Source organism: Anguilla rostrata, chromosome 10 (genome assembly GCF_018555375.3).
Source record: "Anguilla rostrata isolate EN2019 chromosome 10, ASM1855537v3, whole genome shotgun sequence".
In the NCBI taxonomy this organism is placed as follows: domain Eukaryota; kingdom Metazoa; phylum Chordata; class Actinopteri; order Anguilliformes; family Anguillidae; genus Anguilla; species Anguilla rostrata.
Genome location: NC_057942.1, coordinates 1,250,837 through 1,275,136, shown reverse-complemented (window position 1 = coordinate 1,275,136; position 24,300 = coordinate 1,250,837). Strand labels below are relative to the sequence as shown.

At 47.8% G+C, this 24,300-nt stretch overlaps 1 protein-coding gene and 2 long non-coding RNA genes across 4 annotated transcripts in view; 2 read left to right on the top strand and 1 right to left on the bottom strand.

Moving 5' to 3' along the window:
* mlxip (MLX interacting protein) overlaps positions 1-15,364 on the top strand; it is a 29,862-nt gene extending 14,498 nt beyond the window's left edge. The window contains 13 exon segments of the mRNA XM_064353344.1: positions 1,797-2,061; positions 3,392-3,481; positions 4,491-4,585; positions 5,163-5,742; positions 8,425-8,528; positions 9,578-9,596; positions 9,599-9,709; positions 10,199-10,290; positions 10,578-10,694; positions 11,272-11,399; positions 11,668-11,791; positions 12,131-12,260; positions 13,430-15,364. Coding sequence (XP_064209414.1) covers positions 1,797-2,061; positions 3,392-3,481; positions 4,491-4,585; positions 5,163-5,742; positions 8,425-8,528; positions 9,578-9,596; positions 9,599-9,709; positions 10,199-10,290; positions 10,578-10,694; positions 11,272-11,399; positions 11,668-11,791; positions 12,131-12,260; positions 13,430-13,551 — 1,977 coding nt within the window. The 3' untranslated portion in view covers positions 13,552-15,364.
* Positions 15,365-15,581: 217 nt separating this feature from the next.
* LOC135264608 (uncharacterized) lies at positions 15,582-18,449 on the top strand. 2 transcript variants are annotated; one of them, XR_010332748.1, is made up of 2 exons: positions 15,582-17,243; positions 17,312-18,449. It is a non-coding gene; the product is annotated as an uncharacterized LOC135264608 (long non-coding RNA). The 2 variants fall into 2 exon arrangements; XR_010332749.1 differs by having other exon boundaries at positions 17,277-18,449.
* Positions 18,450-19,786: 1,337 nt separating this feature from the next.
* On the bottom strand, positions 19,787-24,038 carry LOC135264598 (uncharacterized). The gene is made up of 3 exons (XR_010332747.1): positions 23,560-24,038; positions 21,515-21,636; positions 19,787-20,357 (listed from the first exon to the last, which is right to left on the bottom strand). It is a non-coding gene; the product is annotated as an uncharacterized LOC135264598 (long non-coding RNA).
* Between the last annotated feature and the right edge of the window lie 262 nt (positions 24,039-24,300).

Genomic DNA, 24,300 nt, shown 5'->3' with positions numbered 1-24,300 from the left:
ACCATTAACCCTTTCAGCACATTGCTGCCAATTCACCCTGTGTACACGTTTTTGTGTACAAGCTTCGTTTCACAAAGCATTGTGGTCTCATGCATGGCTTCGATGGGTTGGATGGATCGGATGGATCGGATGGGTTGGATGGGTTGGATGGGTTTGATGGGTTTGATGGATCGATGGGTTTGATGGGTTTGATGGATCGATGGGTTTGATTGGTTTGATGGGTTTGATGCAAGGCCAGCTGAGCTCCTCCAGCTGCATGCTGCTCTTCACATTTTAACCACAAGCCCGAGGGAGGCGTTATCCTCGAGTTTTCAGAGAATGCGCCTTAATGCGGAGTGATTTTCCTGGACCTGACTCATCGGCACATAAATCTAGGCGTATAACGCAGTGGCAGTAAAGTAGAATTTAACAAGAATTTTACTCGGCAGACTAAGTAAACCAACGCACAAGCCTTGCTTTGGACGTGTGCCCTCTGCATGCTGCACATGGAATCGGCATAAAGGTTAAATATCACGGGTTCCCCCCAACACCCTCTGCCACACCTCCACTAAATTTAGGAGCACCTCTGCAAACTTCAGGGGAAAATCAATGAAACCCTCAGACTCAGGTCTCCATGGACACGGGGGTGGTGCTGTTTCACTAAATTGACACTGTAGTCATGGTGTCTGCAGGTCAGGTGGACTGTACTGAACAATGGCTCACTCCAACACACTGACACACACGCATACACACACATGCATACCTCCACCCAACACACAAACCACACTCAGACATCACGCATACACAACACACACTGCATACACCACACACTCCCCACACACCGACACACTGACACACACTGATACACACACAATCACACACACTAGACACATACACACACTGACACACACCTGCCGCTGCTGACCCTCTGAGGCTCTGTAGGCTCCCTAGCCGTGCTCCTGCTGAAGCCCTGCACACACGCGCGCGGCTGGTCAGGCTCAGACGGCGAGTGAAGAGCCCTTTGTGCTCTTTATGAGAGCAGCGTGCCCGCGGTTAGGTCCCGCTGGGCGGGGCGCCTGATTGGGAGCGCGTGGGGACGCGTCAGAGGGGAACGGCGGCCAGATCAGTCCCGGGACCCGGGGTCCCCGTCCTCATTTCATTTAGCGCATTAAGAGTCCGCGCACCACCGGGTCAGGACCTCATACCAACTTCTGCTCTTCAACCATGTCTTTGCTCTGCTGTCTTTTAGCCAGACTCATGAACTACAGCTGAACACTGTTGGAATTAAAGCCTGTTGTGTGCCTCTGTACTGTACTGTTATTTCTGTGTGTGTGTGTGTGTGTGTGTGTGAGTGAGTGAGCGAGTGTGTGTGTGTGTGTGTGTGTGAGCGAGTGTGTGTGAGTGAGTGTGTGTGAGTGTGTGTGCGTGTGAGTGTGTGTGTGTGAGCAAGTGTGTGTGTGTGCGCGAGTGTGTGTTTGTGTGCGAGTGTGTGTGTGAGCGAGTGTGAGTGAGAGTGTGTGTGTGTGAGCGTGTGTGTGTGTGTGTGTGAGCGAGTGTGTGTGTGTGCGCGAGTGAGCGTGTGTGTGTGCGAGTGTGAGCGTGTGCGAGAGCGAGCGAGTGTGAGTGTGCGAGTGTGTGTGAGTGTGTGTGTGTGAGAGCGAGTGTGTGTGTGTGTGTTGCGAGTGTGTGTGTGTGTGTGCGTGTGAGCGAGTGAGTGCGAGTGTGTGTGTGTGTGTGTATGTGTGTGTGTGCGCATGTTTGTGCATTTGTGCTCTGCAGTGAACTGACGGCCTGCTTGTGCGTTTTGAACATTCAAGGGGGCGGAGGAACAGTTTTCGCTGTTTGGGGAGATCTTTCCCGACACCCGCCGTGTCTCCCTTTGCCAGGACGAGGAGGTGGCGGCGGCGGGGGGAGGGGTGGGGGCGGGCCGACGGGTGGCGCGAAAAAGCCGCGAGTCGCCCATTCCCATGGAGATGGACCCGCTCTTCGACATGGACGTGCTGATGTCCGAGTTCTCGGACACACTCTTCTCCACCCTGTCCTCTCATCAGCCCATCGCCTGGCCCAACCCCAGGGAGATCGGTGAGCCCCACCCCCACCCCACCCCGCGCCTCGCCCTGCATCCCCCCCCCCGACCCTGCACCCCCCCACCCCGCACCCTGCACCCCCCCACCCCGCACCCTGCCCAGTCTACAGGGAGAGTGCAGGCCTTTACACTGGTACCAGGCCAGGACTGCAAAGGGTTAAGGTTTCTGAAGAGATATCGACACCCAGAAGGGATCACGAGTACACTTGTGTCTTATGATGTCTAATTACAACAGGCACGCGCTCACACACACACAGACACAAACACTTTCACTCTCTCTCTCACACACACAGACACAAACACTTTCACTCTCTCTCTCACACACAGACACAAACACTCACTCTCTCTCTCACACACAGACACAAACACTTTCACTCTCTCTCTCTCACACACAGACACAAACACTTTCACTCTCTCTCTCACACACAGACACAAACACTTTCACTCTCTCTCTCACACACAGACACAAACACTTTCACTCTCTCTCTCACACACAGACACAAACACTTTCACTCTCTCTCTCTCACACACAGACACAAACACTATCACTCTCTCTCTCACACACACAGACACAAACACTATCACTCTCTCTCTCACACACACAGACACAAACACTATCACTCTCTCTCTCTCTCTCTCTCACACACAGACACAAACACTTTCACTCTCTCTCTCTCGCCCTCTCTCTCACACACGCGCAGTGTTGATGGAAAGTGAAAAGGCTGCTCTGATGTTTCCCTGGGGCCTGTGAGGGGTGAAACCTCCTGACTTCCTGGAGCAGAGACTCGCAGGCCAGTGTGACATTTACGCCACCCCACCCCCCACCCCCCACCCCTCCGCCTGCTCGCCCGCCCCAGTCCTGCCCGCTCAGGGGCCCCAGGCTCATCAGCAGCTCAGCCCAAACATCACAGAACCAGGCCTGAGTGGGGCCTAAACCAGGCCTGAGTGGGGCCTAACCCAGGCCTGAGTGGGGCCTAAACCAGGCCTGAGTGGGGCCTAAACCAGGCCTGAGTGGGGCCTAAACCAGGCCTGAGTGGGGCCTAAACCAGGCCTGAGTGGGGCCTAACCCAGGCCTGAGTGGGGCCTAAATGGCCTCAGGGTGGGGGTGGCCTGATCTGTGCGGTTACAGGACAGGCTGCTGTTACCTGCTCACCCTCTCTGATCCTTCATCACCACCATCACCCTCTCCTCTTCATCCCCTCATTCTCTCTCCCTGTCCCTCAGTCACTCTCTCTCTCGCTCTCTCTTTATTTCATCCTCATTTTATCGCTCTCTCATAACCTCCATTTTGTTTCTCTCTCCCTCTCTCTCTCTCTCTCTCTGCAGCTCATGCTGGTAACGCTGACATGATCCAGCCGGGCCTGATCCCCCTGCAGCCCAACCTGGATTTCATGGACACGTTTGAGCCTTTACAAGGTAACACGCCACTGCTGGAGAACTGCACACGCTACAGTATACTAAACTATGTTATATTTACAAACACGCTAGCACACGCTACAGTATACTAAACTGTTATATTTACAAACACGCTAGCACACGCTACAGTATACTAAACTGTTATATTTACAAACACGCTAGCACACGCTACAGTATACTAAACTGTTATATTTACAAACACGCTAGCACACGCTACAGTATACTAAACTATGTTATATTTACAAACATGCTAGCACACGCTACAGTATACTAAACTGTTATATTTACAAACACGCTAGCCCCTTTGAGCCTTTACAAGGTAACCCGTCGCTGCTAGAAAACTGGGTCATTTCAGGAGCGGTTTCAGTTTCCTCTCAAAGGGAACAGACGTGCTTCACTGCACGCGCTCCTTCGACAATCGCGAATGATTCAGTGACCTCTGAGCTCCACCCTTTCTGATAACAGCAGAGGCTTTACCGCTGTGTCCTTGTCTCCTGGTGGTTTCTTGGAGATCCCAGAATGCCAGAGTCTGTGAGTTAAGGGTGTAGAAGCAGAACACAGCCCAGGGAATGCCAAGGGCACAGAAACGCACACAGTGCCCTCACATCTGCCAGTGAGCACGGATCCGCTTCAGTTAGAGGGCTGCTGGGGGGCGCATCCCGTTAAGGCTCCGTTCTGGCATACGGACGAGACCCACAGGCCGGCACTGGATCAGGGCCATGCCGGGGCCTACTGCAGCTGAAATCCCTGAAGGGTGGTGGATCATTCTGGGAGAGAAGGGATTTTAGTCTGCGGGACATGTGTCCCTGTTTGCGCACTAGTGACCCCCACTGGTCAGTCAGGGTAACTGCAGCCTGCTTGCATGGACTTACAAAAAAGTATCACTTCAGAGGAAAGCATCAGTGTGCTCCACAGCCAAGATCCTCATATGTACTAAAAGAGTACCCTACTCAGGTAGACTGTGGTCATAACAGCAGTAACTCTCCCTCCCCCCCCCTTTTTATTTCAGACTTGTTTCACACCCTCCGCCAGCCAGCATATTCCTCCGCCTCCCTCTCCACGTCAGCCATGCTTCCATCGCCTAGCAACAGCTCTCAGACTCAGGTACAACACTCCGCCCCATTTCCAACAGCCACTCAGATTGGGCCAGACACGGAATGTCTCCGTCACTTCTGTTCTGATGAGTGTGCAACAGTGACAACAGCCAGGAGAAGCAAAACTTTATAATGTGCTTTTCAATAGTGTGAAATCATCACCTGTGCAATCATTTACTAGTACACGGCAATTACAGACCTGGGGCAAGATAAGTAATGGAAATGGCCGGTGACCCTTTAGACACTAGTAACAGTTCCTTCAGATTGATCATTTTAAAAGAAACCTCGATTTTCACCAATATTCAGAATAAAATTTCTCATTTTTTTTTTTGGTCAACATGTTATGTTCAAAATGGTCAGGGATCTGCTGCTCTTTTAAAAATGTACTGGAATCCGAAGAGTTTAAAATGTATTTGACCCAGATCTGGTTATTTGTAGTGCAGCTGGGGGCTGCGTTAGGCTGCATGCTACTGCTGGGGGATTGTGGGTGAGTGATGTCATCGCTGAATCATGTGGAAATCAGTGGGAGCCTCTCTGTGCTGCAGCTGTTAAATTCTCCCTATTTTTGGGTTGTGCCCCTGCCCCAGACCTCCCTGCTGCACCCGGCCCTCTCTGCGGATTCCTCGTCTGTCAGTCTGGACCACCGGCTCATTGGCTCACCCGCCCCCGGCTCCGCCCCCATGGTACCAGCATTGGCCAATCACAGCAGCGGAAGCTCCGCGGTCCTTGGCTACGCCCAGCACTACGTGCCCCAGTACTCAGGGGGCCTGCCCCCGATGTCCAGCACCGCCAACGCGAACATGACCGTCGCCGCCGACCCGTCGGCCCTGCCCCCGATGCAGGCCCCGCCTCCCGGCCCCGCCCCCATGCCCCTCCCCCTGCAGGGCCAGGTTTCCACGGCGACCCCGCCCCCGTCCGTCATCACGCACACGGCCTCCTCCACCGTCCCGCCCAGCGAAGCCGCCACCACCTTCAGCCAGAGCTCGGGATTCACTCTTCCCAGAATGCCCTGCAAAAGCACGCTCCAGCCCACGTCGGTCCCGCAGCCCACCCAGACCTTCGCCCTGCCCAAACCCATCCAGCCCTCCAGCGCAGCCAAGAAGGCCCGGCCTGTACAGAGGATAGTGCCCGCCAGCACCATCCCCGCCCAGCACCTCATCTTAGCAGGTACCTCAAATTCTGCTGAATACGCAACTTTTCAGTTTCTCATTCCAACCAAAAAGTCACTCAAAATTAGCTTAGATCTCTCAGAGAAGCAGCAGCTTTTACACATGTACATACAGACTAAATAAAAATATGCTTGATAATAAGCTTGTTTAACCAAAAGGCTGGTAAAGGGACTAAGAAATGTAACCTGAAAGTATGATGCACTGATGGATATCGACGTTACTACATTAGATCAAAGGCGAATGTTGATAGCCAGATTAAACGTGTCTGCAGTGGATTGCTCTTGCTGTATTTTTCTTTCAGTTCCCTCTGTGATATTTCCCACGAATTAAAGCTGCAGTTGCAGCTTCCCCTTCCTCTTAAGCTGCTATCTGACGCAAGCTGTCCTTGTCCAAGTTTAGTTGGCTGTGAGTGGCGTTATCAATAGGCGCGCCCTTAATTTCATTATTACCGACTTTATTAACCAGAAGCTGCAGAAACTTCGTTTTGATAACGTCTGTCGGACTTGTGCCTGTGGTCTGCCACTTCGCGCATATCGCTTTATTTACTGTAACTGATAACGGTCGCTAAACCGCGGTATCCTTCCCAGGCGCGGGTTCGTGGTAGACGCGCAGTAACACGCACGAGGAGGCGCGTGTGAGAGTGATTTCGCACCGGGAACTAACCGCTAGCCACACCCCGTCGTAGGCTACCAGGCCAATGTAGCAACATGAAAAACAGACACCGTCGCAGTAGAAAACCGTACAAAAAGATGTTAAATGCGACAAAGTCCACACACCGCAATATGCTTTTGTGCTACACAGGAACACACGAAACTCTAATTTACAGAGACACCAAAAACTTTGCTACAACCAGGAAGATGACGTCAGACAAATTATAATTCAATCCCGGACCTGAACCCCCATTTGTTACATACTTTCTTCCTCTCCGTTTGTGCAATCCAAAAGTGTGATGCGATGACGGTTATTGTATTAAAACATAAACATGGCACTGCCCGTGGAGCTTGTTCTCAACTCCCCAGAACACTGGAAAAGCGCGGGGGGGGGGACCATTTGACTCACCGATGGTTGGAGGTTAAACGAGGCGATGTTATCGTTCTGAGCCGGGCTCCGGCGGCGTGACGTTCCGCTGAGCATCTTTTCGCAGTATTTTTGTTTTTGTTTTGTTCTTATAACCCGTAAATGGAGATTCCTTCAGGTGGTGGACGAACAAGACAAAAATACGGAAACAATCCGACCAGAGTGAGAATTTTAAAAACTGAAGGAGACGCGGCTGCCAGCAGTGCCAGCAAAAAAAAAGGAAAACTATGGGAAAGATAAAACCGCATGAGAGACTGTTGCCGGTCGTTCCAAAACGAGAACTAACAAACCAAAATTCAGCACAAACAAAATTCAGGTCATTCGCTTCAAAACCAGCCTTCTGCCCATAGAGCTCCTCTTTGTCTCGAGTCTTTTAATGATTTCCCGCCATTGCAATTAAGCTCGGACCTGAGTCAGGTGGGCCGAGGTAAAACCACTGGGGAAAAGGGGGCGGGGTTACAATACACACCCGGTACAGTCTCCGAATCAAAGAAATAAAACCTGCGCGGCGCGTGCAGATGCATAACAGACCAGACAAAAATGTCGTGTAAAGTATGAACATAAGAAAGACACTAAAGTAAAATTAGTGCGGATTACTGACACGAGTCGGCTGACAGGTTTTAATCAGAAAACTTAATTTTAAAGCAAAGCAACTATAAGAAGTGACGTTTAAAATATTAAAAGTTAAAGTCTTAAATGATGGGGGAAAATGTCAGATTATTAATTAACCTTAAAATGAAGAATCAACTGGTTCTGAGTGGAATCGGTAACTGTGAGCAGCTATTTGACTGTAATGAACTGTTCCAGGCAACTCCCATAAGCAAGACTTGGAGCGTAAGAAATAGCAAGTGCCTAAGAGTCTGCAAATGATTGTTGTGACGAATTGGGGAGAATTTGCACTGAACATGCGTGCATTGCTGGACAGCACAGTGAGGCGGCTTGCTCTAAATTCAGTTCTCTCAACGCATCTGCTGAAAACTGCACTTAACAGAATAGGCAAAGAGATTCGAATCTCTTTGGAATAGGTCCGGCTTGGGGTGCTGGTATTTTGTTTACCACAAGGGGGCAGTGCTATATCGTGAATTCAACAGCGACAGATTTTACCTATCGAGGTTCTGAACGTTATAAACAGGATATGAACAATGGGGTCATGCTTAGTGAATCACTGATCTATCAATCAGTTAGGCAATCTGTATCTTATGACGCAGCATTTGCCGTCAGGGTGTCACACTGAACCTTATTCAAAGGGTATCGAGGAGGAGAAAAGATATATTTAATATATTTATATTTAATCCAGTGTGTTTAAAAAAACCAAAGAGTAATTCTCTGAATTGAGGAGAATTCTTTGATAGTTGTGTGAAGCAAAGACGTGCAAAAGGACAATGTTATATTTACACACTGAACATGAACGGTTTTAGGAAAAGGAAAACCAGTGCTTTTAGGGTTGGTGGGGGAAAGCTCAGGTGCCCTTAAAAGGACTACAAGGTGGCACGTACTCAGAGTATTAACATATCAAGTGAGTGAATTTTTAAAAATGATAAAATGTGTGTTTCGTCCTCCCTGGTGCCCAAACGTGACTTTATCTTCCTGTCTACTCCTTTAGCTCCCTTTCCGGGGCACCCCAACGCAGTGATCGTCACGCCCAGCCCCTTAAAGGCCGACGTGCTCCCCCAGACTGGAGTGGTCATCACCTCCTCACTCGGACGGGTAACCCCAAAACCCCCACGTCCAGATGTTTAAAAAATAATAATAATTTAAAACATTTTTTAAAATGTATTTATTTATGGTCTAGGATACTCGTAAGTCGTTGTCTTGATTGGCTCAGATAATTTGGCACTGTGTCCTCCTGGCAGAGCGCATTATTGAGGGCTTTTTATAGCGGGACAGCGTGGCCACAGCGTAGCGAAACTCAGCTCAGAGTCAGATGCTGATTTGAAAGACTTTTAACTCTTTAAATGCCAGTCAAATTTGGGTTTTTTTTCATGGAATGTGTGTTGCCGAGCAAAAATGTACAATAATTACAAAATAGGAATTTTGTTGTAAAATATTGGTGCGTATGTTCTGCAGTTGGTAGGGATGGCTTTTTTTTTTTTTACTGGTGTTGGAAGAGCTGGGGGGGGGGGTTATCCAACCCCGATCTGCGCCAGATGATGATGTGTAGACGGGCTTTTCCCTTCTGTTCATTGGCAATCAGAATAATGAGTTCCAAAGTATGAAATCTGCCTAAACGCCGCCCCCGTCCCGCCCCTGGACGGACGGTTTGAGGTGTCATCAGGGATCCCAGGAGATAAGGTCTTTCCTGTCTAGTGTAGACGGTTTCTAGCATCAGCACTCCTCACCATTTTACACCAGTAAGCGGTTATGCTATCAGTAACACGCCTTGACCCCAGTTTCCTCTCCCTCTTATTCTCTCTCTCTGATGTTACCTGCTCACCCTCTATGATCCATCATCTCTCACTTTCTCCCCCTCTCCCTCTCTCTCTCCCTCCCCCTCACCACCTCCCTCTCTCCCTCACCACTTCCCTCCTTCTCTTTCCCTCTCCTCTCTCCCCCCTCCCTCTCCTCCCTCACCTCCCTCCCCCTCACCACCCTCCTTCTCTTCCCTCTGCCTCCCTCTTCCCTCTCCCTCTCTCCTCCTCTCACTCTCCCTCTCTCCCTCCCTCCCTTCCTCTCCCCCCTCTCTCCCTCCCCCTCCCTCCCCTCCCTCCACCCCCTCTCCCCCCTCACCCCCCTCTCTCCCCTCCCCCCCCCCCCAGGCTCCTGGGTTCCACATCCTCCGCAGTCTCAGAAGTCTCCACAGGCGATCGTCCCCAAAGAGGAGACGGCCTCCTCCTCAAACGCGGAAGCAGCGCTCGCCAGCAGCAGGAGGTCACCCCGTCATCACCTGTGCACCTGTCATCATCACCTGTGCACCTGTCTATCACTGTTACTTATCACCTGCATTGTGCACCTGTGCACATGATCACCTAATTCTGTCCCACCTGTGCACCTGTCTATCACCTGTGCCACCTGCGCATTCCTGTGCATCACCTGTGCACCTATATTCCTGTGCATCACCTGTGCACCTGTCTATCACCTGTGCACCTGTCTATCACCTGTGCACCTATATACCTGTGCATCACCTGTGTGCCTGTACACCCCAAACTGTAGGGGAAGTACAGAATCATCTAGAATGTGATTGTATGCTGCAGCATTAAGAGTTGCTTTCACTGGAGATCTCAGGGGTCTGCAGAAGGGTCTTGGCTGCACCCTGCTCTTCAGCGTTTGTCGCTGTACGCTCTTAATTTGGAGAGTCAGAACCTGTCCTTTCTGCCCCCCTCCCTTTTGCACCTGTGCCTTCCTGCCCATTTTGCCAGTGCGGGATGGGTGCTGTTCAGGACAGGGGTCTCCTTGCGCCCCGGACCAGGTCCCCAGCCCCCAGTCGCCCCATAACAGCTGCAGCAGCCTGGGGAAGAACGAGTCCAACCAGGTACCGCAGTCTCATCCTCTCTCTGTCCTCCTGCATATATTTATTATTATTATTATTATTATTATTATGGGCTGAACCGCAACAGATGCAACAAATGCAAATGTCTGTGACTGAGTGAGTGACTGAGTGATCTGACTGAGTGATGAAGTTACACCATTGGTCGGCTGGATGAAGTGTGTTAGGTCCAGCCATATACCAGGTTTTGACCGTTGTCCTTATTTGTAGCGTTTACGTGCGTTTTCTCTGAAGCTGGTCCCTTCTCTCTCTCCCCTCTCTCGCCCGCTCAGAGTCGGAGGGTGAATCACATTTCCGCCGAGCAGAAGAGACGCTTCAACATCAACATCGGCTTCAAGACGCTGTGCAGCCTGGTTCCCACACTCAAGTCCCAGAGCAACCTGAAGCCCGTACGAGCCGTGCGCCTTTCATCTCCTGTGTCACACAGCACCGCAGTTACTGTCTGATTTGAGAACGGAAACATTAATCTGCAGGTCTGATAGATGATCAAAGCTGGCGTGTCATGAAAGGTCCTCAGTTGTCCACAGCGGACGTGTGAATGTGTCTCCAGCACTGTTACTGCAGCATTGTAGGGGCGACATAGCTCAGGAGGTAAGAGCGATTGTCTGGCAGTCGGAGGGTTGCTGGTTCAAACCCCGCCCTGGGCATGTCGAAGTGTCCTTAAGCAAGACACCTAACCCCTAACCGCTCTGGCGAATGAGAGGCATCAATTGTAAAGCGCTTTGGATAAAAGCGCTATATAAATGCAGTCCATTTGTCTGGTAGGGACATAGTGGGGACGTTGCGCAGTAGCTGATGGGTACTGCTGTGGCGTTACTGCAGCGTTGTAGGGACACAGTGGGGATGTTGTAGGGACATAGTGGGGACGTTGCGGGGACATTGCAGGGACGTTGCGGGGGACATTGCGGGGACGTTGTGGGGACGTTGCACAGTAGCTGACGGGCAGTGTGGCTCTCTGTGAAGCAGATCAGCAACGCGGCGACGCTGCAGAAGACTGTGGAGTACATCGGGAAACTGCAGCAGGAGAGACTCAGCATGCAGGAGGAGACCAAGCGGCTCCGCGAGGAGATCGAGGAGCTCAACGCCTCCATCAGGTGCAGATGCTCCTCAACCCTACACCTGTACCTATTTATATACCTGTATCTGCACATACACCTGTACCTGCTCACACACCTGTACCCGCTGATACACCTGTACCTGCTCACACACCTGTGCCTGCTCACACACCTGTGCCTGCTCACACACCTGTACGTGCTCATACACCTGTACCTGCTCGTTTGCTCGGGTCTTCCAGCTCGTGTCAGTGATCGTTTGCTCGGGTCTTCCAGCTCATGTCAGTGATCGTTTGCTCGGGTCTTCCAGCTCGTGTCAGGAGCAGCTGCCGGCCACAGGAGTGCCCATCACGCGGCACCGCTTCGACCACATGCGCGACAAATTCGACGAGTACGTCAAGAGCCGGACCCTGCAGAACTGGAAGTTCTGGATCGTATCCTTTTAACTGGACTGCCTTCGGGCCACGAGAGGTTCACTGCATAATCCACACTACACACTGCATAATCCACACTACACACTGCACACTGCATAATCCACACTACACACTACACACTGCACACTGCATAATCCACACTACACACTGCATAATCCACACTACACAGCTGCATAATCCAACACACTACACACTGATAACCACACTACACACTACACTGCACATGATATCCACACTACACACTGCAAAACACACACACGCACACTAACAACCTGACACTGCTTCCATGCAGCACTGTAACGCACTACCTGCACCGTTGGTTGGCCCCACCCCCCCCAGTTCAGCATCATCATCAGACCTCTTTTCGAGTCCTTTAACGGCGCGGTGTCCACCAGCAGCACGGAGGAGCTGTGTCAGACCACCCTGCTGTGGCTGGACCAGCACTGCTCTCTGCCTGTGCTCAGGCCCAGTAAGCATTATTATTATTATTTTACATTTATCGTTCTGCACCATCTTCCCTGTGCAGGGCGCTAAACTTGTCTGGGCACATGCGGTGGCCGCGCACAGGAACAGGTTATCCCTGCGGCTAAACAGGCTCCCAGTGAGAGATTTCCCCTCGGTGTGCGAGAGGAGGAACTCCTGCTGGGTTACAGAGAGGACAGGGGCTGGCAGCGCCGCTGCGCTGCGTCTCTCTGCTTTCTGTTTGCACGACTTGCCAAGTCACTGCGTCGCGCAGCGAGGAGAGAGGAGCTTATCTGGAGATCCGTATCGCCCCTGCAGCTTTTCCTCAGTCAGCAGGAAAGTGTTAGCAAGTCACGGAGAAAAGACAAGCAGAGAGATGGCCATTTCTGATACGTGTTTTTGTCTTTTTTTCCCCCCTCCCACAGTAAAAACAAGCTTTTTTAAAAAAATATTTTATTGAGTCAGTCACCACTTTTCCCCCCACTGGGTGAAAGTGTCAGAGATGTGTGAGTTAAGAGGTTGTAGATTAGCGAAGCGTTTGAGCTGCCACGCGCTGCAGCGGACCCAGCCCCGAAGCTAACGCGGTGCAGAGATTTGGGTGCTGGTGCACTCTGGGTAATTGCCTGACCTGAAGCCAGTGCTAACGGGCGGACGGAGTGTAGCACAGTGGGTAAGGAACTGGGCTTGTAACCGAAAGGTCGCAGGTTCGATTCCCGGGTAAGGACACTGCCATTGTACCCTTGAGCAAGGTACTTAACCTGCATTGCTTCAGTATATATCCAGCTGTATAAATGGATACAATGTAAAATGCTATGTAAAAAGTTGTGTAAGTCGCTCTGGATAAGAGCGTCTGCTAAATGCCTGTAATGTAATGTAATGTAACGGCCCCCTGCGGGAGCGGAGAGAACAGGAAGTGCACGGGCTGATCAGGCTCGCGATACCGCGGGGCACGAGGAAGAGCTGTGCTGAGAAGTCTCCTCCCCCCCCCACCCCCCCACCCCACCCCACCCCACCCCCTTTCCTGTGTAGGGAAAACATGACCAGCCAGTTTTAATGCGGTGTCATTTAACATGCAGAGGATGGGGGGGTATTCATGGGGGGGGGGCGTGGTTGTGGGGTGACGCTGGGGAGCAGGCCACTGTAACGTATTGCTTTTTGTGTGTGCCCCCCCCCCAGTGGTGTTGGGTACACTTCGCCAACTCAGCACCAGCACAGCCATCCTGGCCGACCCAGCGCTGCTGCCCGAGGAAGCCGCCCGCGCCGTCACCAGCATCCACAAGGGGGCAGGAGAGTCCTAGCCCCACAGAGACCGGGAGGGCTGGAGAAGAGGAGAGCTGGAGGCGGGGCTTCAGTCTCGCTCCCCCCACCCCCACACCCCCCACCCCTCGCTGGCAGTTGTCCTGTTGGTGCTCCTTTTCTGTGCAAGCAACACCGCCAGTGATACAGGGGGCGCTGTTTTCAGGAGTTCCACTTCTTCCGTGCCTTCTTGTGACTTGCACAACGTTACCAGCTGATTGGTCCACAGAGCTCTATAACCTCTCTGGATTGGTTGGCCTCCAGAAAAATGAGATCGTCTTCAAGGGGGAGGCGTTTGTTAGAAAATTTCTTTGGCGAAATTTTAGGCCATTTAATTTAGAATTAGCTCTTACCTTTTTTTTTAGTTTTTAGTTTCTTTAAGCCAGTTAGTACATGATGAAAAGAAACCAACACCAGCGAAAACGGGAAATACGAATAGCTACCTATAAAGGGAATGAGGTTGCCGCGGTAACCTGCGACTCTTGCTGGATTTAGACTGTCAGCTTTCGTCGCGCTGGAGAAGTGCAAACCAAAGGGAGAAGGAGGGCGGGCGCGTCTCAGCCGCGGCGTACGAACCCGACTCCTCCTGTGAGCCTCGCCACCGCGGGAAGCGTTACCTCACCTGGCGGTATTGGGGGGGGGGGGGGGATGGGCCGCGTGGCGACCGCCGTTTCCGCCGCGGACTCATTCCGCTGCTCAGGGGGCCCCGCGGGACTCTGGGACTGCGCGCGGCTGCTCTCGGCTCGAGGGCGGCGATGGCGAGGTTCGTGTGTGAATGTTTTGAATTGTTCTTTTTTTTTTCGTTGTTGTTGCTGTTGCTGTTCGGCACTCTTCACTCCTGGATCCGGACATGCCCAGTTTGATTAAATATCCCTTCGCTCGCTGGCACTGCTGGTTCGTCAGGCACCGGCATAGGTTTTTATTTTTATTTTTATTTTTATTTTTACCACTCCGTCGGTAATCTCACGATGGGTGAACTCTGGAACGTGGAAATCTGCGTATCCGCTGATCTCTCTCCATCGCCTGCCTCAGTGTTACTGCATAGAGGCTGCCCACAGAGGCCACGGAACAGGGATCAGCGAGCATCAAACTCTGTGTAAAAACCGTCTCTGTAAATACCACCGTGCCCTGGCTGTGTTCCTGCTGCTGCCTGCCTATCAAATCAAAATCTGCTGGGAAATCCCCAGAAAATTTGGTACCAAGGGCCACGTGTACGGAAGCCGAATGTGGGAGCTGAGTGCGTTACTGTCGGTATGAGGTCAGTGACTCGTTTACTAAGATTAGGGTACAAAGCGGGCAGTAGTTCCACAGCCTGGGGAAATGGCCGTCTACAGCTCACTGCACAAACGCACGCGTGAACGTTTTAAAACAATGTTTGTTGTGCACAGCGAGGTATCCACACGGCTTGCAATAAAGATGGCGGATGAGGGAACGCCTTCCACGCTAAAGCCAGCTGAGCTCTCCTTTGCCCGAATAATAGCTCAGATCTGCTGTCTGTGCAGAATGTAACGAAGGTGCCAACACAAAATGCACAACAGTAAAAATAAAAATGGAAAAGACTTGCCCAGGTGGAGGTAGGAAAGAAGTCAGTTGCCAGGATGTCCCCCGATGGCTCGATAGTGCCTCCGCTGGTCACTTGTGTGCCTGCAGTCTGCCTGTGCCAGAGGTACAAATGCAAAGTTGTTTTTTAAATAAATAAAAAAATACAGATGAAACGAGTATAGTTGAGATATTTGCGGTGACTCTCAGTTTTACGTGGGTATAAATCACTCGGAAGATGAGAGTGAGCACCTGCTGCTCTGAGATCTTAAACGTCGGAATCGGACGTACACCCCTTCCCGATTTAATACATCCGCAAGGTGCATGCATGTGCAGTTCCATGAACATCGGAGCCGACATCATCCCAGGAGAAACCTTTTAATGGCGTGTTTGGAAATCGCACACCAGCGACCCACGCAATCATTTACTGAGTCTGGCCCAGGGTTACCACTGCATGACCCAACTCTACCTAACCTAACCAACACTGGCCCAGGGTTCGAAACAGCCACAAACATGGCCCTATGAACCCTAACCCTAACCCTAACCCTATCCCGAATCTGGCCCAGGGTTCGAAACAGCCACAAACATGACCCAGCAGCGGGCAGGGTTTCTCTGCCAGTGTTCCGTCCACTTAACGGCTTCTGTGTTCAGGATTAAGTGTTCAGTCCACTTAACGGCTGCACCCTGACCAGCTCAGAATTGTGAATGGTTGCTGTCGATACCTCTTGCAATAAAAAGCATTTTTGAATGTTGGGTGTTAGAATCGGAATTGAAATAGATTTATACTTTGCTTGAGTGCTCAGGGTTTACATTAAGAAGCCGAATGGAATGTTTTCTAACCAAATGAACCAGAAAATCAGGGTATTTTCATTGCGGACACATTGCAGTGAAAGCACGCAGGTTTCATACTTGTAATAACCTGTTTTTTTTTTGCAATCAAAGAATTTGTACATTTCAACATCAGACTTTTTGTACCATGTGGAATATAGTCTTCTCTGAAATTCAGGCTCTTTTGCAATGCTGACTCATGAGTTATATGCTTGTATTTTCTACAAGGAGCTGAACAAAATGCTTGTTTTATTTCACTCGTTTTCATGAATATTCAAGGTTTTTTTATGGCACTTTTTTGGAAATGATTTGGGGGTGTACCCATGACGAGCTCGATTTTTTCTTTCAATTAAGTGAAATTCCATTCTTCAGCCGAACTGACAAGTTTGAAATTGACTGGATTCGCAAATCTGACTCTACTCAAGCGGTGGCTAGCTCACGCAGTCTCTGAAACATCGTTTTCATTTTTGGCTGGACCGCGACAGCGGGGCCAGCCCTATAAACACGAATGCCTGTGCCTGACTGACTGACTGATGAAGGCACGCCATTGGTCGGCCGGTTCGGTCCAGCCACACGCTAGGTTTTGACCTGGTCTTGTTTTTAACCAGGCTTCTCATTGCTAGATGCAGTGATCTGCGTGACCGCCTCGTCCTCAGACGAAAATTGAACTTTGTGTGCGTACATCTTTATGAAAAGACCTTTAAATATGTTACAGTGTAGAGCCGGTATGTATGAATTTTATTTATTCTGAATTCTGTTTTGCTGCATCCTCATGTTTCCGTATCAGATTTAGGATGTTGTTTTTTGTTTTTATAGAAGCAATGAAAAGGGAAGTGATGTCATACATTTATAACTTTATTAAGTGCCCTAATAAGATGGCAAAAGCATATTATTTCTCAAATTCTGTTCTGGCTTTGGTGGCAGACAGCAACAGAACTGTCTTTCACTTTTCTATTTTTTATTTTGTAATTTAGCAATCGTATTTTGTTGGAACAGACAAACCACTTAGGGACACCTTTAGATGGGATGCAGAATATTATGTAGTTTCACTAGCAAGTGCTTCCTGAGTTTACACAGTTTGTTTTACACATCAGCATCAAAGTTTAGTCAGTAATTAGACCCGATTTGATGATGATGTATTTTATTCATCCCATAATTTTTATTTTATTTTATTTTACACTTTGTGGTCGTCTGCCTATCCAATTTGTTTTTCCTGCATCCAAAACACTAGACACAGGAGACAGTTGTGCATTGCCTGCCACAGTTGGCAGAACTGGCACAGTGTGGATTTGAGGGGCCCTACATGCACCGGAAGTGTGTATTTGAGGTCCCCTCCATACACCGGAAGTGTGTATTTGAGGGCCCCTCCATGCACTGGCACAGTGTGTATTTGAGGGCCCCTCCATGCACTGGCACAGTGTGTATTTGAGGGCCCCTCCATGCACTGGCTCAGTGTGGATTTGAGGGCCCCTCCATGCACCGGAATTGTGTATTTGAGGTCCCCTCCGTGCACTGGCACAGTGTGGATTTGAGGCCCCCTGTATGGACTGGCATAGTGTGAATTTGAGGGCCCCTCTATGCACCGGAAGTGTGGACTTGAGGGCCCCTCCATGCACTGACACAGTGACTTATCACGATGAAGAACACTGCAGCCCAAAACTCTAACTTCAAAACTATTGGGAAACAAAGCCCCTTGACTCATTTTGTCTGCTCCATTCAAACCACGCAATGACCTTATTTGGTTTCATACATTGTTTACTAATGGTGGTATGATCTGTTTGTAGGGCAGGATGCCGTTTCTCACGGTCACAGAATCAAATAAAGTAACTTGGGTCTGTGCAAGATTTTTCTTTTCTTTTCTTTTTTTTTTTTTTAAAGCATTGCTCCACATTTGCTAAGTGAACATTTGCCACATCAGTTTTTTTTTTCTGGGTCATTTTTCAATGATGTTATTTCATGATTCATGAGTCAGTTTGCCCCTCCAGATGATTTTTTACCAGCAATAAGGGCAGATGTGGTTTAGATAGCATTTGAAGCCTTAAACTACATCAGTACTCTTTGTATTTTCGTGTGACCTCCAATCTCCTTCTGCGGGGGCCTGGTTTTGCAGGTGGTTAATGTGACTTGCAGGTCAGATGCAGTGTATTTGTACGATACTCTATGCAAAGAGGAGCGTTGTATAGCCTGACTGGTGTGGCTGTATCGTAGTGAGGACGTTCTGTTTTTGGTTCTCTGTACGCTGACTAGGCTGTTTGCTGAATAACCAGCCTTCCTGCTTGTGTAAATCATGAGACCTGAGAACCTATTTTCTTTTTTTAATTATTGTTATTATTTTTAGTGCATGTGGGATAAATTATTTTATGTGGTAAGCTTTTAATTTCTTATTTTGATATATATCACACTGGGGTTTTCAGGATCTTGATGATAAAGAACCATTTTGTCTTTTGTTTCCTTGGTTTCAATATTGTAAATATTGTATTGTTCTGTGTATTTTCTTCTACAAAGTAAAGAAAGCCAAATGCTGTTTTTTTCATATGGGAGGTCTGTGTTTCTTTTGCATGTAAATCCGTAAGACGAACAACTCGAGAGCTTACAGTTGTCAGTAACTAAGAATGATTAACTAATCACATTATTAACATGACACAGTGATATTTAATGCAGATAAAGTACCTCTAAATGGTGGATATTTTAGCCTGAGTTTTTTAATGACATATCCCTCAGAGAAAGTCTGTCAAGGCACTCAAGTAACCGGCGATCAAACAATCAAAGCAAAATCACCATCGCCAGCAAAAACGTACTTGCTTATTTCGTTTCCGTATGTAGGCTTATCAGATGGCTCAAATACTGTTGGTAGCTGTAACAGTCAGTATCGTATTTGTGGCTGACTAGATAGCCAGGGCTCTGCATCAGAAAGCAGGATTGCTGATTTAGCTGGATAACTGCACTGAGTAAAACTCGCAACCCTCCCAAATCTGGAACGCGAACTGAAGTAAAAAAAAAAAAATTTTTTTTTTAAAGCTGTTCTGGGTTTTACTAGCTGCAGTTATACAGCAAGCTCAGTACTCCTGCTTTGTGATACAGGCCCCAGGTCTAGCTGGATGAGGGCTTTTATATTTGTTATGTTCAATATACATGAACTCTAAACACATCTTAACAGTAGGTGGCCCCGTTTTTCCGAATTAACTTCCGAGATTTATAAGCTTGTCCAAGATTTCTTTTTCCCCGCTCTATGAGAGAGAAAGTAGATGCGCTCACATAGACACCGCCCTGTACTACACGTCATGCACATCCTGTACAGGCAAACCCAATTAGTTTTCAACGTGCTAATGCATGCATTATGTCTATTCAGCATTGCACGTTATGTTAGAATGCATATAGACACCAGGCCACTGTGGAACATCTGTGTAAGCCAACCGCTGGCAGGGCCCATTTAATCCAGGGTCAATAAAACATTTGTACTCCAGACAAAACGTGGCCCCCCGACCGTGCCAGTGCTGACTGTGACTGGTAGCTCCGCAGGGCGATGTGCGGTTGCCAGTTGAATCGCGGGGGTACGGGGGGGTTCAGTCGGTTAGGGGTCCACACTCGCTATCTGGCAACCCCCGCTGGTCGACTGCACCCTAAAGCCACATGTGAAAGGTCTTCCTCTGACTCCGCTCTGCGAGAGCTCAGCTGCAGTCTGCGGTGTGAAAACAAGCAGCTGGCGACACCGTGTGTTTCGGAGGAGAACTGCAGACGTCCACACGCTCCCGAATTGGCAGTGAGCTTCGGCTTGCACAAGAACACGGTTGCACAAGAACACGGTTGCATTTCCACACAATCGGCCATTCCAAATTAGTGCAGTGGAATTTCAAAGGAACACAGACACTGTTTTCATGTCAAAGTGATTTATTTGTCTCATAATTATGAAACCAGCTAATACAAAAATAATTTAACACATTTTAATAAATATGCATTTAAATAAATAAATATATATATATAAATAGAATAAATATGTAGAGGTGTGTGTGTGTGTGGGTTGTAACATTGAGCAAAAGCACAGTACTCCTTTATGCTACTTTTTCATAAAGTTTCAACATTATGATAATTAGCAGAAGGCAACGAACACATCTTCACTTCATTTCTCCAATGACCCAATGTACACCGGCAGCCATTGTGTGAACAGGGTCAGCACACGGGAGCTCAGGCACTTCTTTTTGAAGGTTTCCGATGGGTTTTCCAGGTGCCCGGCCCCCTGGCACCTTCTGCCCACGGGCATCGGTGCGAACTGCCTTTGGATCCATTCCAGCACGTCGGTGATGGTGGAGTTGGGGTTGAGATCGTTTTGGTACGCGAGGGTTCTGTTCAGGTAATGTTTAAACGCGCAGGCTGTTTTTTCCATGCTTTTCGGCTGCAGGCTTATCCCCTTGGCTTGCACTGTTCTGGTCCAATTGCATTCAGTCTAATAAAGGGACAGAGAGAGAGAAGAAAAAGCATTACATCACAGTACAAGCATGCAGTAGTGCGCTAATTCAGAGCGACTTGCACAGCTTTGGCATTGTCAGATGGCATGCATTTACACAGCCTGATATAACCTGAAGCAATGCAGGTTAAGTACCTTGATCAGGGTTACAGTGGCAGTATCGAGAGACCAGTCCTATTTTCAATTGACAAAAACGAGTCATTTACAAAAATTAGTGGTCAAATTAATTGTGAGACACCAACAACTTATCCCACAGGAACCTGTTTCTGTCAACATTTTTACTGTCCAGGTTTTTTTCCCCCTGAAAAAAAGACTGCACCAATCCTAAAACACCACCAAAGGGAATGCTAAATCCACTGAAATATTGGTGAGACCACAAACTGATTGATTCTACAAATCAAGTTCTTGAGAAAACCCCCCCATTTACATTACATTACAGGCATTTGGCAGACGCTCTTATCCAGAGCGACGTACAACAAAGTGTATAACCATAACCAGGAACAAGTATGACGAAACCCCCAGTCAAAATAAATTGAAGTCATGTTAAAATAAGGTAAGACGGTTTACTGTTCATACCGTTAAACGGATACGGTCTCACTTCTGTAGCTAGGACCTGTACCGAAAGCCTAGTTTGACTGGAACTCGGGGAACCTCAAACTTGACCCCTAGTAGTTACGGTTTCAGAATGTGACCGATCCCTGAAGCTTTGAAGCTGCTGGTTATGACGGAATCAGAACTGCCCATGTTTCATGTATTTGTTGGGCATATTTCTTGAAGGTTATTTACAATTACTTACATGTAGCCAGTGAAATCCACCCCAAATTAAGGGTGTCCATCCTATACAACTGAATATGCTATGATAATAAAATGGTCTCTTTGCCAAGAAAAACACTTGAACATGATCCCTTTGGTCAGAAAGATTTTACGGAGTTCATCCACACAAGATTCTTTGGACCCACCACCATCCCCAAAATGTTTTTAATTACGTAAATACATAAAGGTAAATACCCTGATTTCATGTGGATTTGCCCCATTTTCCTTAAGCCCATGAAGTTTAAAAATAAATAAATATGAATTGAAAATCACGGCCCTATTGCGATACGGAAAATAACTAGATCAAAGGCAAGAATACTTACAAAGTTAGTGAGCAGTTTCTCAGTTTGACTTCTCACAAGCTGAAGTGTGAATATCTGAGGATTTATAGGTTTCGTCTGGCAATGTATAGCAGCGATGAGGACAACAGCTAGAACAGAGAAACCTGACCATGGAGAAAGAGGGGGCAGGTTTGGTTAGTGTGACTGACAGTTTTATATTGCACATCACAGCATTTAACTTGTGGTTTCATCACTAAAAAAGCTCAGAAGTTAAATATCAACACTATTGAAAAGCCATACCTTCTGTTATTATAGTAGGGTGTATTTTTCCTATTTAACCACATATTTTCCTGTTTAACCACATATTAAAAACATATATTGATTTAACAATTAAAAAAAAAAAATATTAGCAAAGCACGATACTCTATAAAGCTTACCTGATGTGAGAGCCATTTCTGAGATGTACACGCTTCAAGGTGATTCGCTGGATGTGCCACCAACTTGTTTTCACTCATATTTATATTCAGACCTGGGGCTTTTATGTTCAGGAAAAAATTGCTAAATGTACACAGAATATTATCTTGTGAGATAATCTGATATCAGCAAAGAATCTGCTCAACCACATCTACTGGCTCTTGGATGTGGAAGAATGCAGTGGAGGTGGGTTTCCGAAAAAGTTTTTTTTTTTGTGTGTGTTTTTTTTTCCAAAATTTCAAAACCTGTCTTTTTCTAACAGTGACTGACGTAAATGTTACAATCCCACCTGTCAATCAAAATATGAAAAGGGCAAACAAACCATGTTGGGATGCCCCTGGTAGGGTTTGAAGAACCCAAACAGGCCTGATCCGTGTAATTTTCTTTGTCACAGAGTTGGCATAGGATGAGTTTTCCTTTGATTTGTAGAATGATTCATGCAGCTGAGAAATCTGTGTTGACGCAGCACGCATTATCGACCGCCGCCAGTGTCATTTTGACCAGAGTGCCCACATCTGAAGAATTTTTAGTAATGTCAAACCCAAGAGCTGTACACGTCAAAGCTGACAAAAAAATGCTCACAACCCTGTTGCTGAAAGGTTCAAGCCTGCTAAATGACTACGTGCATTTGTGCTACACGTTTGTGGTCCCAGAGAATCTTGTAAACCATTTTATTTGTTTCAAATTTTTCTCCATTACGACAGTCGAGCATGTAAGTTTATTTATTTATTTATTTTTTTTAAGTACTATTGGCTTTAATTAATACAATTTTAATGCATTGACATAGCCCCTCTCCCCCAACAGAAGTTCAACACATTTATTATTTCAATAATATTTTTTATTCAATATTTTTTCAGAAATGCAAGACTTAAATTTCTCATGAATACTTTGTATTGCATCAGCAGACAACCATTTGTCATACCGCAGGTGTTGAATGGGATTCCATTACATTACATTACAGGCATTTAGCAGACGCTCTTATCCAGAGCGACTTGCACATTTTACATACTTTACATTGTATCCATTTTATACAGCTGAATATATACTGAAGCAATGCAGGTTAAGTACCTTGCTCAAGGGTACAACGGCAGTGTCCTTACCCACTGTGCCACACTCCGTCCTTCCAGAATGTAAGCATGTAGTGAATTCAACAAGGTAAATAATTGGCTATGTCTAACACGTATCATGAATACTGAACAGGCACACCAAACTTATTCATTCTCTCTGCCAACGTAAACGTGCTCTAAATCAGGAACCAGCATTTAGTCCTTATCTAACATGTTGTGAGAACTCCAGGGAACATGGCGTCAGACACGGTTCATTCCTGGTATGGGAAGGGGAAGAGGGGAGGAAAGTTCATATCTCTGGACACATCAGAACAAGCGAGAGAGAGAAACGCCCGCACAGGCACATAGCCTACACCTGTCACACAAATAAACTCCTCTCTGCCGCTGGGAAACACACAAGCATTACGCGATTACGGTTATTACTTTATTCGTCTCAAACCGTGGCACTGCCTGCAGAGGTGACCTCACTGAACTGTATAAATTCTTATGCAGTTCACTGGGTGACCTCGATCACTCGAAAAAATTTTTTAAAACCAACGGACTCACCGTGGTGATTCAGCAGCAGCAGTAGCAAAGTGATCGTTCTGGGCCAAGCCGACGTCCGGCCTCGGACAGTTGTGCCCCTTCGCTGAGAATATTTTTGTTCGGCGTTCATGTTTTTTATTTTTATTTATATTATTATAGCACGCAAGACAGACGACAAAGAAAATACGGAAAAGAGATTCCATTGGCGGTGGACGAACAAGACGAGATCTTATTGGAATAATGGCGAGAGTGAGAGATCCACCCTCCAAAAAAAAGAAATAAAGAGACGCGCGAATGCCAGCAGTTGCGCGAAGATGCATCGAAAACACAAAAAAGTGTGAAACCCTAACCGAAACGAGAACGAACCCAAAATTCTACACAAAACGAAGTCCTACCAATAGAGCTCCTCTCTGTCTCGAGCCTTCCTTTTAACAATTTCCCGCCACTATAATTATTACCCTCTGACCTGGTGGGTCAGGTGTGGAAAACCAACCTGGAACAACAACAACAACAACAAAAAAAGGGGGGCTGTTTTTATATATATATATATATATATATAGAGAGAGAGAGAAAGAGAGAGAGAGAGAGAGAGAGAAACAAACTGTTATTCAATTAAAATGTTTTAACCATTCATTTTAAAGTGGAAGTTTCGCGACTTTTTTAAATTATTATTATTATTGTGTACATTCTGGATTGCCCCCAATAGTATTTGCCTGAGTTCTGTCGCTCATGGGACAGCGCCTTGGGGGGGACCCGCGGAGT